At 40.1% G+C, this 18,177-nt stretch overlaps 2 protein-coding genes across 6 annotated transcripts in view; one reads left to right on the plus strand and one right to left on the minus strand.

Annotated features, from left to right (window-relative positions):
• The window catches only part of LOC106576797 (E3 ubiquitin-protein ligase MARCHF5), a 43,076-nt gene extending 40,300 nt beyond the window's left edge, over positions 1 to 2,776 (minus strand). The window contains exon 1 of the mRNA XM_082964708.1: positions 2,407 to 2,776. Coding sequence (XP_082820834.1) covers positions 2,407 to 2,450 — 44 coding nt within the window. The 5' untranslated portion in view covers positions 2,451 to 2,776. The remainder of the gene's footprint in view (positions 1 to 2,406) is intronic.
• Positions 2,194 to 18,177, plus strand: part of LOC106576796 (cytoplasmic polyadenylation element-binding protein 3) — a 68,530-nt gene continuing 52,546 nt past the window's right edge. For 2 of the 5 annotated variants that reach the window (XM_082964703.1, XM_082964705.1), the window contains exons 1-2: positions 2,863 to 3,020; positions 6,312 to 7,159. In XM_082964703.1, the coding sequence (XP_082820829.1) occupies positions 2,981 to 3,020; positions 6,312 to 7,159 (888 nt within the window). In that variant the 5' untranslated portion in view covers positions 2,863 to 2,980. Of the gene's footprint in view, positions 2,289 to 2,862; positions 3,021 to 4,670; positions 4,893 to 6,311; positions 7,160 to 18,177 lie in introns of those variants that run through there. The other 3 variants (XM_082964704.1, XM_082964707.1, XM_082964706.1) reach the window with 3 other exon arrangements.

An 18,177-nucleotide genomic window follows, 5' to 3' on the forward strand; every position in this document is an offset into this window, starting at 1 on the left:
GAATGGGGAAAGAATAAGAGCCATTGGAATCAGATGACTGAGGAAATGACATGAGCGCGCCCGTGAGAGTTAGGTGTGTTCCTTTTCATTTCTGAAGACAATGGAATTGTCCGGTTGGAATATTATGGAAGATTTATGATAAAAACATCCTAAAGATTGATGCTATACATCGTTTGACATGTTTCTACGAACTGTAATATAACTTTTGACTTTTCGTCTGAACTTACTGCACGAGCACAGTGCATTTGGAATGCTGGACTGAACGTGCAAACAAAAAGGAGATATTTCGACATAAATATGGACTTTATCGAAACAAAACAAACATTTGTGTAACTGGGATTCCTGGGAGTGCATTCCGATGAAGATCATCAAAGGTAAGTGAATATTTATAATGTTATTTGTGATTTCTGTTGACTCAAATGGCGGGTATCTGTGTGGCTTGTTTTGATGTCTGAGCGCTGTACCAAGATTATTACAAAGTGTGCTTTCGCCGTAAAACTTTTTTGAAATCTGACACAGCGGTTGCATTAAGGAGAAGTGTATCTATAATTCTTTGAATAACAGTTGTATATTTTATCAACGTTTATGATGAGTATTTCTGTAAATTAATGTGCTCATTCACCGGAAGTTTTGGGAGGCAAAACATATCTGAACATTACATGCCAATGAAAAATTGGGTTCTTGGATATAAATATTAACTTTATCGAGCAAAACATGCATGCGTTGTGTAACATGAAGTCCATCTGATGAAGATCATCAAAGGTTATTGATTAATTTTAGTTGTATTTCTAGTTTTTGTGATGCCTCTCCTTGCTTGGAAAATGGCTGTGTGGTTTTTCTTGTCTAGGCGCTGTCCTAACATAATCTAATGTTATGCTTTGGCCGTAAAGCCTTTTTGAAATCGGACACGGTGGTTGGATTAACAAGAAGTGCATCTTTAAAATGGGATATAATAGTTGTATGTTTGAGAAATTTGAATTATGAGATTTTTGTTGTGTTGAATTTGGCGCCCTGCTATTTCACTGGCTGTTGGCGAGTGTGTCCCGCATGTGGGACGCTAGAGTCCCACATACCCCAGAGAGGTTTTAAAATTTACCAAGAATGGTGGGAAAAAAAACAAAAAAACATCCAGTCAGTGGCAGAAAACAGCGCAATGAGAATTGTGCAAGCTAACATGCAGGTCACAAATAACAGCGCAGTACAACAATGGTGTGCAGAACGGCATCTCGGAACACACACCTCGTCCGTCCTTGTCACCGATGTGCGATTGCAGCAGACGACCACACAGAGTTCCACTCCTAACGTTTCCACGCCCCAAAGAATTCAGGCTGTTCTGGAGGCAAAGAATGGTCCAACCCAGTACTAGATGGGTGTAATACCTAATAAATTGGCCACTGAGTGAGTTAAATGTATAGCCTAACCTACCACTCAGTCTCAATTTTGGACATATTTTCCACATCCTCCATTTCCTCTTTAGGACGTTCGATGCTGATCTAAAACCGTCTCTTTATGTGTGTTAAGGCCAGCATTACTAGCTACCTCAATATCCTGAAATGTGTTTATGGGAAGCACACAGTACTCTATTCCGCATCAAGTAACTTACGCAAGAGGTAAAATTAGATTAAAAAAACAGACACAAATAAATCTTATGGAACAGCAGGGACTGCGAAGCAACAAACATACACATAACATACACATTATACACACACGTACACATGTATTTTGTGTTATAGCTATGTGGTATAGAGTAGGGGTCTGAGGGAACACAGTTAATATGTTGTGAAATCTGTTATGAATGTATTGTAATGTTTTTTAAATGTATAACTGCCTTAATTTTGCTGGACCCCAGGAAGAGTGGCTGCTGCCTTGGGATCCATAATAAATACAAATACCCCAGTTCACATTGAACTTTATAATGTAAAAGCACAATCTAATTTAAAACAGCAGCCCTGGCAATCCCTGACTAGTGTGAAGGGCAAGGCAGTAGTACAGGTCCACCACACCTTAATGAAAGGTTACATTTGAACAGGCAATTCATTTCTGTTCGTTTTCCACCACCTTGACACTACAAAATCCCAATCAGTCCCCTGAGTAGTCAATCAACGCCCAAAAAGGGAGGTTGCGTGATGATATGGCCACCCTCAGCCAGATATCTCGCGTGACCCCCCCCCCATCTGATGATGGTCCAGCCCACTGATCCAAACACATGGTTTTAGTTACCTAGCTGCATGAAACAATGACTATAGCGTGCAACATATGACTAACTGAACTACAATACTTGCCACAAGGTAAGAATTAGTAAAGTTATTAACCATGAATCCAAGGGCCACCTAGCTAGCCAACTAACGTTACAGTAGCTAGCTTCGCTACTGGTTAGGTAGCTAGCTAACGGTAAACTCAACTCACCTGTCCGAATTCTGTTGCATTACCAATGTGCTCTCTTCCGACATATGGCCAATAAATGTAAAACAGTACACTCAAACGTGTTGAGTGTATTAATTACATATGCAGGTTAGATAGCTAGCTAGCTTGGCCTCGTTATAAGCGGCGAGGCTTTTTCTGTTGGCACGAAGTCGAAGAGGTTAGCTAGCCGGCTAACTTGTCTAACCGAAATAAACTAACGTTAGCTAAAACTTGAACTATAAACCAGTTCTTTTGCAGCCATAACTAATGCCTTTCAACTCGGTTTCAGTTTAATAGTTTGCTAAAAACTCATTTTTAACGCTTCGGCGCGACAGCTTGACTCAATTGACTGGCTCTCTCTATGAGGTAACGCACGGGAACTCCTGATGCGTATTACGTCACCAACAATAACAAGCCCGTCAGAGGCTGAGAAATCACAGTTACAAGATGCCTGGGATATGTAGTCCGACTCGACTTTTACTCCTTCATGTTGCCAAATAAATATCTAATTAATGCTCTAACTTGTGCAGGCGGACCTACCTAAGAGGCATCAAGCCTACTTGGGAAGACGAGCATCATGAAGATACACATATGGCTACAGAATACTTCGTATTGCGGTAGGTTGCATTTATTATAGCGCTCTGTAGCGTTATTACGCCACAAGCTTCGGGCAGTGCATATGAGTGCATCTCATTTAATGGCTCAGTTGTATCTTTATTCTCTAAATTTGCTTGGTTAAAATGACTGCAAAATGTTGCAACAGTTTTAGCAGTCATGGAAGATATTGGGCAAATGTGATCTAGGATACATTTCCCCCCCCTAATTACATGGGTATGTGGTTGGTTGAAGAATAGAAGCCTCGTCTAATGTAGCTATTAAAATATCGTCTAGTCAGACTACTCTATTCCAGCTGGTTGATAAGCGTTATTAGATATCATTTGGATTAGCACAGAATTTACCAACTTTAACTTGTCAATACTTCCTCAATTTCCTACTTGGAAGACAAGCAATGTCTTCTACTTCCATGTCTAGTTGCATTGTTCTTCGTTTGAATTTAGAAAAAACTCAGTTAAATATTTTGCTCCATGAAATAATCCAACAATGTGTACACTGCCATTTTATCTATTTCAAATTTTCTCATTAATTGAGACAGGTGGCTGTCCACCCCAAAGTGCTGCATGTCATGATACTCACCTGTCGATCAGTGAGAGAAAATGAAATAAACAATAGTGGCATACTAATTGCTGGATTACTTAATGGAGCAAAAAATGGATTTCATTTTTAATGTAGCATTTTCTAAATTTAAATGACACCCGCAACTAGACATGTACGTTTAGAAGACACTGGTTGTCTTCCAAATCAGGTGTTATAAACTGTGTGGTTCGAGCCCTGAAAGCTGATTGGCTGACACCCGTGGTATATCAGACCATATACCATGAATGACAACATTTATTTTTACTGCTCTAATTACGTTGGTAACCAGTTTATAATAGCAATAAGGCACCTCGGGGGTTTGTGACATGAGCAATATACCACGTCTAAGGGTTGTGTCCAGGCACTTCGCGTTGCATAAGAACAGCCCCTAGCCGTGGTATATTGGCCATATACCACGTCTCCACGGGCCTTATTTCTTAAACGGCTAATGGAGCATCACATTTGCCATTACTATCCGCTAGCTACATCTAGCTCACGAAAACCTTTCTCTCTAGGGTTTTCAGCAGTTAGCTTCGCCCACGGCTGTCTATGTGAACTACAATTCTGACGCTGTGTTTCTGGTTTTAGAAACGTCAATTATTGCTTGCGAAATGGTTTGAAACGTATGGCCCTTCTCTTTCATATCAGCGAGGAATAATATTTCAAATAAAACGGATGCACTTACTGTAGCAGATTTGCACAGTTCCATATGCTGTGTTTGCCTCAAGTTAATGAACTACACTTTTTCCCCACTTACTCTTACACACAGGTGTTTGTAGCACGCTAGATAGCTAATTAGCACAGGACGCCGCCTCGTAAACAAGCGCTGTAACATTGCTATATGGCCTTGGGAACACTAACCCTATTTACCGGCTATGAATGGGTTAATGATGATAGTCAATAAAAGTCCTCTTTAAATACTAGCCTAATTTAATGCAAAAATGCATGGGCCTACATGCAAAACAAAAGCTGACCAAAACAATATTTGTTTTCGACCAAACTTTGCATTCCGGACATGTAACACTAATAAACTACATTTCCCTGAAGCCTCCTCCTCCATGCGCCGCAGTCGATCAGCTGTTGAAGCAACTGCTGACTACCTCCGCACGAAGGGGTAACTCATTTGTCATATCTTAACCCAGACGAGGCAAACAGAAATAGCGTTATATACAGAGTCCCAAAGGGTGAACGATAAAGGTAAATTTAATTTCATGTGAAACAGAAAACCGACACGGGTGTGCATGCTGTTGCGGTGTTTGTTTGGTGATAACGTTACCTGTACAGTTGTGGATTAGGTGGGTCGGATACGAATTTTTAACAGCCCGCTTGTGAATGTATCGAATGTCTTGTATAACCAACGCGTAGGGGAAATACGATTTTTTTTGTTTGTCAAAATTGGTGCATCGTTTTTCTTTTAGGCTGGTTAACTGCCCCCGTATTTGGTTACTTGATGACCATGAACAGGCAGCGTTTATGCATCGAGGAGAAAACAAGGATTAAGTAGTGTACAAAATGCTGTGCAATATTTTACTTTCTACGATAAGTCTATGTCACACCTGTTAGGAATAGGATATTCTAGAAACCTGAGAATTAAAATGATGTGCTCAACATACATTTGACAGGCTACTATGTGGGAGTCGTTTTAGCCTATTCAGAATACTTTCTAAATACCACACTGTGGCTTTATTAGGCCACAGTTATTTCGAATGGTTCATAATTAAAATGGACAATAAACCGTGCTGTATCCTGACTCATTCAAAGGTGACTGTGCACTTGCAAGCAGAATGATTTTAATGAGTACATATATGACCAGCGATAGGCCTAATTGTGTCTATAATTATGCTAACGGCCGTCCAGAATAAACTTCTAAAGAGTTTATGATAGCCTTAAAATATGAAATTAACAAAATGTAATAAGTATTATTTTGATCAATGTAGGCAGGCATGAAAGAAGAGGCGCGACACTGCTCCTCTAGGCTTTTGTGAACATAGATATGCATATAGGGCTGTCTCTGTTATAGCACCCATTTGCACCCTACTCAGAAAATCTACATATAAAAAAGGTGACAGAAAAATGTACCAAGTTTAATGCAGTAATTGAAGCTGCCTCTTATCGTAATCTCTATAACATTCATGCTTTTAGGGTGAAGCTATTAGCCAATGTAGCAAGCTGTTACTACTAGGCCAATGTCATACAAAAGTACAAGCAAAAAAAGCCTAAGTGCATCATCTCTTATAGCTACTTCAGCAATCATTGTCACAGAAACCTAAAACAAAAAGTGGGTGGGTCAAGGTGGTGTGTCTCTTTAACCTTGAAGGATGCAGCAGCTGTATTTTTTTGCAAATTAATTCAGGGGTGGTTCTAGGGAGAGAAAAAAAACAAGAACAAGAATCAGTTTCACATTGCAGTTCGGAGTTTCTGGGTAAAGGAAAACAAGACATGGTGAATATCGGTGTCCTCCACGTGTATCTCCCGCACACAATCGAGTGGATAACTGGCATCAGAAATGGTGAAACTATTTAATCTCTTGCTGAAGTGCACTTTATTGTAATACACCAGCAGTATTTGATTTTTTATCTAAATGGGTGATCACTAATTCGCCTCCAGCAGCAGAAAAATTCCCCACGGAGTTCTCTCTAAAATATCACAACAGCCCAGAGAGCCTAGTCTGACATTCTCAATGATAAATAACTTATCTGTTTGTCCCGTTTCAGCTCAGCAAACCATGCAGGATGATTTACTGATGGACAAAAACAAAGCCCAACCTCATCAGCAAGAAGATCCAGCAGTAGACCCTCCCTTCACCCCAGCCCCCTCGGATCCCCCTACATTAGATGAGAGCCCGTCGAGTGTGAGCAACCAAGCAGCTTCAGCGCTCAACAAAGAGAAAGTGCCGATGGAGTCTCCGATCCTGCCAGGCTTGAGTTTTCATCAGCCGCAGGAAACCGGTGGCACCCTGTCCCCCTCATTTGGTAGCACTTGGTCTACTGGAACTACGAACACTGTGGACGAAAATTTTAATCAAGGAAGACCCTCGGTGAACGGAACAATGCTTTTCCAGAACTTCCCCCACCACATAAATCCGGTATTTGGAGGCAATTTCTCACCTCAGCTTGGCTTGGCACAGTCTCAGCATCCACAGCAGCAAGCCCAGCACCAGCCAGCGCAGCAACGGAGATCCCCTGTTAGCCCCAACCACGGTCCTTTTCCACAGAGAAACGCTTACAATCACCAGTCTGTCATGAATAGCAAGGCTTCTTCACCTGCCTCATCTTCGGGTTGGAATAATCACCAAAATGGCACTTGGAGCACAGCCTCCAATCCATGGAGTGGTCTCCAGGCAGGCAGGGACCCGCGAAGAGCTGTGGGAGTCGGGGTTGGTGTGGGGGTCGGTGTAGGGGTGCCTTCTTCCATGAACCCCATCTCCCCGATGAAAAAGCCCTATTCTAGCAACGTTATAGCACCCCCAAAATTCCCGAGAGCTGGTCCCCTCACCCAGAAATCTTGGATGGAGGACAACGCCTTAAGGACGGACAACAGCAACAATATGCTGCCTTTTCAGGTATGTTTGCCCCAATAATAAGGAAACCTTTATCCAATTTGAAACATTTTCATAATAAACAATATTGGTATGTAAATTAAATGCAAGATGCACAAGTGTTAGAATATGATGATGATGACTTCATGTCCACATCATGAGAGAACATCTGAAACTGTGTAGAAGTAGCCTATAGCCGTATGTATGCTAATAGGTTGAATTTAAACAATGTTAAAGAAGTGTCATAATGGATTGTTTAGTATGTGGCTATTATGACGTTATGATATTGATTTAGTCTATTATGACCTTATAATAAGGTGGATGCATAATTTCCTATTTTCCATCGGTGTCAGCACAGAAATAGAATGAATAGAATGGCCCTCCCCATTCAAGTCAGTGATGGCATAAGGGTTGACTGATAGCCTGTTGTGTGTACTCATTGGAGCAAAGCAGGAAGTGTGCCCATCAATCATTTGTGCTGTGATTTGTTGAAGCAACTCAACTGACCTTAAAAGAAAAATACATTTAGAATCATTTGAATCAACTTTCTGTTACCATGGAAATTATTGTATCACAATACCAGGCAGCCATTGCAAGTGTACCCATGAGTTTACTAGTCAAATTGCCAGGATTAGAGGTTCCTAGCCCGTTCTATTAATGATATTTCTATGGTCGGGAGACTGACTCCATTGAGAAATGGCTCTGGAGTTCACTTCCCACCCTATGGTAGTGAAAATCATCACGATTATTGAAGAAAATTATATCTTTAATAATAGCTCTTAAAGGGCTACATTTAGTCTAGTGGGTGGTAGGTCTTCGATACACTGCTCTCATATGATTATACTTTGTAACCAAATGATTATGACAGTATCCGCTTCGCGATACATTATTAGTCATAATTGCATTGTAACAGTGACGTATGAAACATTGTTGCGACACCTTTATCAGTTCACCCCTCTCTTGTTTTACTGTGCAAACTTTTGACTTTGTCACTATAGCCTGATGTGCCGTAGACAGTATCACATGACGTCAAGTAGTTCAGTTTATTTAGGCGTAGTTATATAAAAAAAAACTATAGACAGAAATGAAAGAATGCACTAGACTACAGTCACTTGACAACCAAGTAATAAACAGTGCCGGTTCAGTAAACTGTGATTCTATAGATTATTTGTATATATTTTTATATACATGATTTGTATATATATATATTTTTTACTTTGTAGGCCTTTTTAGATAAGCCTAAGGGGAAAGAAAAGGTCCCTTTTCTGAGTCATTAACTATATACTTTTACACAAATTTAAAGGAGAGTACTAGAATGCTGCCAATGTAAGTCATGTTTTCCATGCCTAGTTTCCCAGGACTGCAGTGGAGATAACCTAGGAGTTATGTGTGCTTTTAGTCAGTGATAGGCGCTGTCTCAGCGCAGCCTTCTCTGATGTCTACAGCTACGTCAGAAACAAACCAATGAAATGCCATCCTTTCTGCCCATTTCTATTTAGGCTACCACTGGGCCTGAGATGTCTCCTTTTTCAAAAGCAGATACAAAGGCATTGTTTAATGAAGATACAGTTACTTCAGAAACTATTCACACCCCTTTACTTTTTCCAAATTTTGTTCTGTTACAAAGTGGGATTAGAATGGATTTAATTGTCATTCATTGTCAGCAAACTACTCAAAATACTTGAATGTAAAACTGGAAGAACTATTTTAACATTCGTAGAAATGTTTTGAAAAATACAACCCGAATCTGTTTTGATTAGGTAAGTATTCAACCCCCTGAGTCAGATACGGCAGATAGCCAAGCATTTAGGAGCATTGGGCCAGTAACCGAAAGGTCTCTGGTTCGAATACCTGAGCCGACTAGTTGAAAAAAATCGGTCAGTGCCCTTGAGCAAGGCACTTAACTTTAATTGCTCCTGAAAGTCGCTCTGTATAATAGTGTCTGCTAAATGACTCAAATGTAAATGTTATAATCACCTTTGGCAGTGATTACAGCTGTGAGTCTTTCTGGGTAAGTCTCTAAGAGCTTTGCACACCTGGATTGTACAATATTATCCTTTTTTTTTTTCTAAATTCCTCAAGCTCTGTCAATTTGGTTGTTGATCATTGCTAAACAGTAATTTCCAAGTCTTGCCATAGATTTTCAGGTAGATTTATGTCAGAACTGTAACTAGGCCACTCAGGAACATTCAATGTTGACATAAAGTTAATTTCTTTGACACATTCTTTTCAGTTTTACTTTAGTACCTTATTGCAAACAGGATGCATATTTTGGAATATTTGTGTTCTGTACAGGCTTCCTTCTTGTCACTCTGTCAATAAGCTACAATGTTGTTGATCCATCCTCAGTTTTCTCCTATCACAGCCATTAAACCCTGTAACTGTTTTAAGTCACCATTGGCCTCATGGTGAAATCCCTGATCGGTTTCCTTCCTCTCCAGCAACTAAGTTAGGAAGGATGCCTGTATCTTTTCTAGTGACCCTGTGTATTGATACACCATCCAAAGTCTAATTAATAACTTCACCATGCTCAAAGGGATATTCAGTGTCTGCTTTTTTATTTTTACCCATCTACCAATAGGTGCCCTTCTTTTGTGAGGCATTGGAAAACCTCCCTGGTCTTTGTGGTTGAATCTGTGTTTGAAAATCACTGCTCGACTGAGGGACCTTACAATTATCTGTATGTGTGGGGTACAGAGATTAGGTAGTCGTTCAAAATCATGTAAAACACTATTGCACACAGAGTGAGTCCATGCAACTTATTATGTGACTTCTTAAGCACATTTCTACTCCTGAACTTATTTAGGCTTGCCATAACAAAGGGGTTGACATTTAATTAATTAAACATTTTATGAAAACATAATTCCACTTTTGACATTATGTGGTATTGTGTGTAGGCCAGTGACAAAATCTAAATGGAAGTAATTTTAAATTCAGGCTGTAACAACAAAATATGGAAAAAGTCAAGGGGTGTGAATACTTTCTGAAGCTTTCATTGATGGTACCATGGAGAGAATAAAAATAAATAACTTGAGCGACTGGCTGCTTTTCTTACCGGACTATAGGAGTTGGACGTTTACAGATAATCAATGCAGAGATCCTTTGATATTCTGTTCCATTATCATCAGAGGCAATTGTGTCATTTCAAATCTGTGAATTCCCTTGAGTGACAAGATTTTTGTTTTTTGTTGACACAGTCCTCAAGGAGAGGACAATCAAAATTAAAATTACATGGTAGTACGCTGCTACAAAAATAGTGTAGAGCAATTGTCAGGATTGGCAAATAGGAACTTTAGGGTCAACCACTGCACTACAGTCTTGTGTGTTGAAAAACCAAATTGGAATGAGCAATTTGACATTTTCTGAAATCCCAATATGAATTTTAGTTAATCATTGTGGCCTTAAGAGGTAGTTAACATATAGCACATAATCTATGTTATCACATTTTAATAACATAGGACTATGTTAGTTGTGTAGTACTGTCGTTGCAACCACTGCTATATTTCTCTAGGCCGTTATTGTTCCCCTAGGCCTATACCATTGTTTTTTTCCTGCGTGTTGTGACTGATGGTTTCTGAGAGGGGGCTGACGTTATCACGAGTTACAAGCAACGCAGCATTGCTGTCACTGCTAACAATGCTCACTTCATTTCTTTTAAACTCATTGCAGCACAGTTTTCCTTGATGGTACTTGTTGTTCTGTGAATAACTTTTGTCTCCCACATCCTGAACAGCTAGTTACTAAATCATTGCAACTACAATGTCCAAAATAGGACTCACAGATGGCTATTGGAGAGTTTTTTTTCACTGAAAACATATGAATTTGTGACATAGCTTAGGGATTGCTAATTACTGATCCCTGTATCTCTCATTTACGGATTCAGTGTCAGAAGAATGTTCACTGTGACTAGCAGGCAATGGTGTCATCTCTCATTAGTTGTCTTGTGTTCTCAAATATTGTCATAGATGGATATCTATCTATATTAGTACCAGTCAAAAGTTTGAACACCTACTCATTCAAGGGTTTTTCTTTATTTTTACTATTTTCTACATTGCAGAATAATAGTGAAGACATGAAAACTATGAAATATCACATATGGAATCAGGTAGTAAGCAAAAAAGTGTTAAACAAAATCAGAATATATTTGAGAGTTCAAAGTAGCCACCCTTTGACAGCTTTGCCCACTCTTGGTATTCTCTCAACCAGCTATCATGAGGAATGCTTTTCCAACAGTCTTGAAGGAGTTCCCACATATGCTGAGCACTTGTTGTCTGATTTTCCTTAACTCTGTGTTCCAACTCATCCCAAACCATCTCAATTGGGTTGAGGTCATGTGATTGTGGAGGCCAGGTTATCTGATGCAGCGCTCCATCTTGGTCAAATAGCCCTTTTACAGTCTGGAGGTGTGTTTTGTGTCCTTGTCCTGTTGGAAAAACAAATGATTGTCCCACTAAGCGCAAGCCAGATGGCGTATCGCTGCAGAATGCAGTGGTAGCCATGCTGGTTAAGTGTGCCTTGAATTCTAAATAAATCACTGACAGTGTCTCTGGCAAAGCACCATCACACCGACTCCATGCTACACGGAGGTAACCACACATGCGGAAGTCATCCGTTCACCTACTCTGCGTCTCACAAAGACACGGAGGTTTGAACCAAAAATCTCAAATTTGGACTCAAATGACAGATTTCCACCGGTCAAATGCTCATGTTTCTTGCCCCAAGCAAGTCTCTTCTTCTTATTGGTGTCCTTTTAGTCGTGGTTTCTTAGCAGCAATTCGACCATGGAGGCCTGATTCACGCAGTCCCCTCTGAACAGTTGATGTTGAGATGTCTGTGACTCATTTATTTGGGCTTCAGTCTGAGGTGCAGTTAACTCTAATGAAATCCTCTGTAGTAGAGGTAACTCTGGGTCTTCCTTTCCTGTGGCGGTCCTCATGAGAGCCAGGTTCATCATACAGTTTGGTTTTTGCGACTGCACTTGAAGCAACTTTCAAAGTTCTTTACCTTTTCTGGGTTGCCTAACCTTCATGTCTTAAAGTAATGATGGACTGTAATTTCTCTTCACTTATTTGAGCTGTTCTTGCCATAATATGCACTTGGTCTTTTACCAGATAGGGCTATATTCTGTATAACACCCCTACCTTGTCAGAACACAACTGATTGGCTCAAACTCATTAAGAAGGAAATAAATTCCACAAATGAACTTTTAACAAGGCATACCTGTTAATTGAAATGTATTCCAGGTGACTACCTTATGAAGCTGGTTGAGAGAGTGCAAAGCTGTCATCAAGGCAAAGGGTGGCTACTTTGAAGAATCTCAAAAAATATATATTTAGATTTGTTAACACTTTTTTTTGGGGGGGGGCTACATGCTTCCATATGTGTTATTTCATAGTTTTGGTGTCTTCACTATTATTATACAATGTAGAAAATAGTCAAAATAAAGAAAAATCCAAACTTTTGTCTTGTACTTAAAAGTTTGGGGTCACTTAGAAATTTGCTTGTTTTTTATTAAAGAAAAGCACTTTTGTCCATAAAAATAATATCGAATTGATCAGAAATACAGTGTGGACATTGTTAATGTTGTAAATGACTGTCCACACTGTATTTCTGATCATTTTGATATTATTTTAGCGAGTAGGCTTGGGAGGTATCCAGTTTTCATACCAACCTTGTGCCATACCGGGATATTTGGTAATACCGGCACTGAGCACAAGGGGTGCTTATTGTATTTAGAAGATTAGCAATGCAACAAGTTCATGTCAAATCCCATAGAGAATGCTAACTAAATGCTAATGAGCGCATTGCAAACATTTTATACTATCTCTGACCTAATGTATTTGCAGTACAGACGTGCCAGCTCAAAGGTATACAAGTAACTCAAAAATGCTTTTTACAGTTTGCTGCACACACAATATACATATTAGACTGCAAGGCTCTTGATCCTGGAGGGGATTCTCTGCTGTTTCCAAGTGAAACTTGATTTTGGAAGAAGATGACCACTTTAGCTAAATTAGCAAACCAAATGCACAACCTTTTTGCATTTTTTTTGGACAGTTCACTTAATAGTTGTAAGATATCTAGCTGATAAACATTTGGTTGTGAATTCCACACTGTTGCTAGATCACCTGTCTGCACAACAGTGAGTGACTTAAAAGGCTTCAGTGTCTTGTTTTTGTGCGCTTGTAAACAAACACCACGTGACTGGAGACTACAAGTCAGGTTCATAATGAAAAATTGTGACAGGTGAAATTAAGTATGCACTCTTTATCTCCTAACTTATTGCACAAGGTGACTGCAGATATTTACTTAAATGTAGCTACAAATATTCACATTCATAGAAACTTCAACAAAAAAAAATCAATGGTATTGAGGATATTTAAACTATCCCATGCTATTTTGAAATACCCCGGTATACTACCCAAGCCTACTATCGAGTGAGAAATGTGCAGTCTAATGTGCCAGTCTAGCGACGGTTCTGCACTGCTGCTGCTCATTTCATGGCAAAGTTTGCAAGTAACAAATAATAGATACAAATGATATACTTACTCATGATATACAGTTGAAGTCGGAAGTTTACAAACACTTAGGTTGGAGCCATTAACTCGTTTTCAACCACTCCACAAACTTCTTGTTAACTTATTACGGATCATTGGGACGCTAGCGTCCCATCTCGACAACATCCGGGGAAATTGCAGAGCGCGAAATTCAAATGACAGAAATTGTAATATTAAACATTCATGAAAATACAAGTGTCATACATCATTTAAAAGCTTAACTTCTTGTTAATCCAGCCGCTCTGTCAGATTTCAAAAAGGCTTTATGGCGAAAGCACACCATGCGATTATCTGAGGACAGCGCCCCGCACACAAGCATTACATACATTTTCCAACCAAGCAGAGGCATCACAAAAGTCAGAAATGGCAATTAAAATAAATCACTTACCTTTTTGAAGATCTTCATCTGGTTGCAATCACAAGGGTCCCAGCTACATAATAAATGGTCCTTTTGTTTGATGAAGCCCTTCTTTATATCCCAAAAAAGTAAGTTTCATTGGCGTGCTTGACTCAGTAATCCACCCGTTTCCCTCGTTCAAAAGCATACAAATGAATCCTGTAAGTTACCAATAAACTTCTTCCAAACATATCAAACAACGTTCCTAATCAATCCTCAGGTACCCTAATATGTAAATAAACGATAAAATGTAAGACGGAGAATACCGGAGACCATTACCGGAGATAAATAACAAAGTGCACGCCCTCACCGTAATGCGCAACAAACACTACAGCCAAAATGGGAGCCACTTAGAAAAACTACAAATTCTAGCTCATTTTTCAAGAAAGAAGCCTGAAACTCTTTCTAAAGACTGACATCTAGTGGAAGCCCTAGGAACTGCAATCTGGGAGGTCTTCCTTTTATATTCCCATTCCCAGCCATTGTAATCAGTGGTGAGCTGGGGGGAAAAAAACAATCTGGATGGATTGTCCTTGGGTTTTTGCCAGCCATATCAGTTCTGTTATACTCACAGACATTATTTTAACAGTTTTGTAAACTTTAGAGTGTTTTCTATCCATATGCATATCCTAGCTTCTGGGCCTGAGTAACAGGCAGTTTACTTTGGGCACCTCATTCATCCAAACTTCCGAATACTCCCCCTAGCCCGAAGAAGTTAACAAACTAGTTTTGGCAAGTTGGTTAGGACATTATTTTGTGCACACACATTTTATTTCCAACAATTGTTTACAGACAGATTATTTCACTTATAATTCAATGTATCACAATTCCAGTGGGTCAGAAGTTTACATACGCAAAGTTGACTGTGCCTTTTAAACAGATTTGGAAAATTCCAGAAAATGATGTCATGGCTTTAGAAGCTTCTGATAGGCTAATTTACATAATTTGAGTCAATTGGAGGTGTACCTGTGGATGTATTTCAAGGCCTACCTTCAAACTCATTGCCTCTTTGCTTGACATCATGGAAAATCTAAAGAAATCAGCCAAGACCACAGAAAATAAATTGTAGATCTCCACAAGTCTGGTTCATCCTTGGGAGCAATTTCCAAATGCCTGAAGGTACCACGTTCATCTGTACAAACAATAGTACGCAAGTATAAACACCATGGGACCACGCAGCCAGCATACCGCTTAGGAGGGAGACGCGTTCTGTCTCCTAGAGATGAACGTACTTTGGTGCAAGAAGTGCAAATCAATCCCAGAACAACAGCAAAGGACCTTGTGAAGATGCTGGAGGAAATGGGTACAAAAGTATCTATATCCACAGTAAAATGAGTCCTATATTGACATAACCTGAAAGGCCGCTCAGCAAGGAAGAAGCCACTGCTCCAAAACCCCCATAAAAAAGCCGGAAAACGGTTTGCAACTGCACATGGGGACAAAGATCGTACTTTTTGGAGAAATGTCCTCTGGTCTGATGAAACAAAAATAGAACTGTTTGGCTATAATGACCATCGTTATGTTTTGAGGAAAAAGGGTGAGGCTTGCAAGCCAAAGAACACCATCCCAACCGTGAAGCACAGGGGTAGTAGCATCATGTTGTGGTGGTGCTTTGCTGCAGGAGGGACTGGTGCACTTCACAAAATAGATGGCATCATGAGGCCGGAAAATTATGTGGATAGATTGAAGCAACATCTGAAGACATCAGTCAGGAAGTTAAAGCTTGGTTGCAAATGGGTCTTCCAAATGGACAATGACCCCAAGCATACTTCCAAAGTTGTGGCAAAATGGCTTAAGGACAACAAAGTCAAGGTATTGGAGTGGCCATCACAAAGCCCTGACCTCAATCCTATAGAAAATGTGTGGGGCACAACTGAAAAATGTGTGTGCGAGCAAGAAGGCCTACAAACCTGACTCAGTTACACCAGCTCTGTCAGGAGGAGTCGGCCAAAATTCACCCAACTTATTGTTGGAAGCTTGTGGAAGGCTACCCAAAATGTTTGACCCAAGTTAAACAATTTAAAGGCAATGCTACCAAATACTAATTGTGTGTGTATAATTTCTGACCCACTGGGAATGTGATGAAAGAAATAAAAGCTGAAATAAATCATTCTCTACTATTATTCTGACATTTCACATATTTAAAATAAGGTGGTGATCCTAACGGACCTAAGACAGGGAGTTTTTACTAGGATTAAATGTCAGGAATTGTGAAAAATTGAGTTTTTAAATGTATTTGGCTAAGGTATTTGGAAACTTCTGACTTCAACTGTACTTCTACCAGGTAAGCTTACTTTGCAGTTAACATTTTAATTGAGAAGGTTTTGGGGAAAGTATTTCTGTCAAACCATAAGATGGTGATTCACAGCTGTGATTGCTGCCAAAGGTGCTTCCACCAAGTATTAACTCCGGGGTGTGAAGACATACGCAATCCCCCCCCCCCCAAAAAAACTTTCTTTTCTATAGCTTTTTCATTACAAGTAACTATGTGCTTCACATCATAAAATAAAAGTACTAATGAAGAAACAAAGACCGGAGGGAGGAGAATGAAAAAAGATAATTGAAAACATACATTAAAAGCATCTTTATAAAAGTATTCAGCAGGGTTTTAAAAACAGCCTCTGAATCTGCAAGCCTGATTCTAGGGGCCCAAAGGGCATTTGCCATGTCTCCTTTCATTTTCAACCTAGACTTTGGCAATGGTCAACAGTGTCCTGCCAGAGGATCTCCGGCTGCGTCCTGGCTCGTAGGCTGCGTCAGGCTGCGTCCTGCACTTTTTTAAAATTCTTTTGTTATTTGGAAAATGTCATTTTTAAATCATTTTCTTTCACTTTGAAAATGTGTAGTAGATCTGTATATAAAAAAAAATAATAAGAATCCCAATTTTATATGCACAGTACCAGTCAAAAGTTTGGACACACCTACTCATTCAAGGGTTTTTCTTTATTTTTTTACTATTTTCTACATTATAGAATAATAGTGAAGACCTCAACACTATGAAATAACACGTATGGAGAAAAAAATTGTTAAACAAATCTAAATATATTTGAGATTCCTCAAAGTAGCTACCCTTTGCTGTGATGACAGCTTTGCACGTTCTTGGCATTCTCTCAACCAGCTTTACCTGGAATGCTTTTCCAACAGTCTTGAACTAGTTCCCACACACATGCTGAGCACTTGTTACCTGCTTTTCATTCACTCCGCAGTCTAACTCATCCCAAACCTTCTCAAATGGGTTCCGGTTGGGTGATTGTGGAGGCCAGGTCATCTGATGCAGCACTCCATCACTCTCCTTCTTGGTCAAATGGCCCTTCTAATGGCCTACCCCGGCCAAACCCCACGACGCTGGGGCAATTGTGCACCTCCCTATGGGACTCCCAATCACGGCCAAATGTGATGCAGCCTGGATTCGAAATAGGGACTGCATTGATGCTTCTTGCACTGAGATGCTGCGCCACTCGGGAGCCATATCCTGATTATGGGTCAGATGTATAGAGACAATTTTGAGAATGGGAAGCAGGTACAATGGCAGGTAGTCTGTATCCCACATGCTGGATATCCTATGTGGTGTATTAACACAACAATAAAAGCAGTAGTGGAGTGGTCTGATAGAGGAGATGTGATGGGTGGTGGGTATCTCCTCAGGGTTGTATTCATTAAGGCAGAACGTAGCAAAACGTTTTGCTATGGAAAAGTAAAATGTGCGTTTGTTATCGGCCTAATGAACCCCCCACTGACTGTGAATGATTCCCCTCGCTCTCTGTGTTTAGGATCAGAAGAGTGTATGGTGGTGGAGAAAGAGGGGAGCGGAATGAAAAGCTCAGCATTTTAAGTGTTTACCGTTTGTACCAAGTGGGCAGATTTTTATCTGCCACGGCAGTGCCGGATCCAGAGAGGGGGAATAACGCTATTGAATGCTCAGCCAAATGCACGACAATAGCACTGCTGTGCAAACAATGTGGCCCCACGGCTAGGGCAGTGGACTCACAGGACACAGCTGCCAAGGGCTAGGTCTAACCTGAACTCCTCTGTTGCTCTCACACTGTATGTCACTCCGTTACTTGCCTACACCCTGTCATTCCCTCACT

Source organism: Salmo salar, chromosome 18 (assembly GCF_965601325.2).
Source record: "Salmo salar chromosome 18, fSalSal1, whole genome shotgun sequence".
In the NCBI taxonomy this organism is placed as follows: Eukaryota; Metazoa; Chordata; class Actinopteri; order Salmoniformes; family Salmonidae; genus Salmo; species Salmo salar.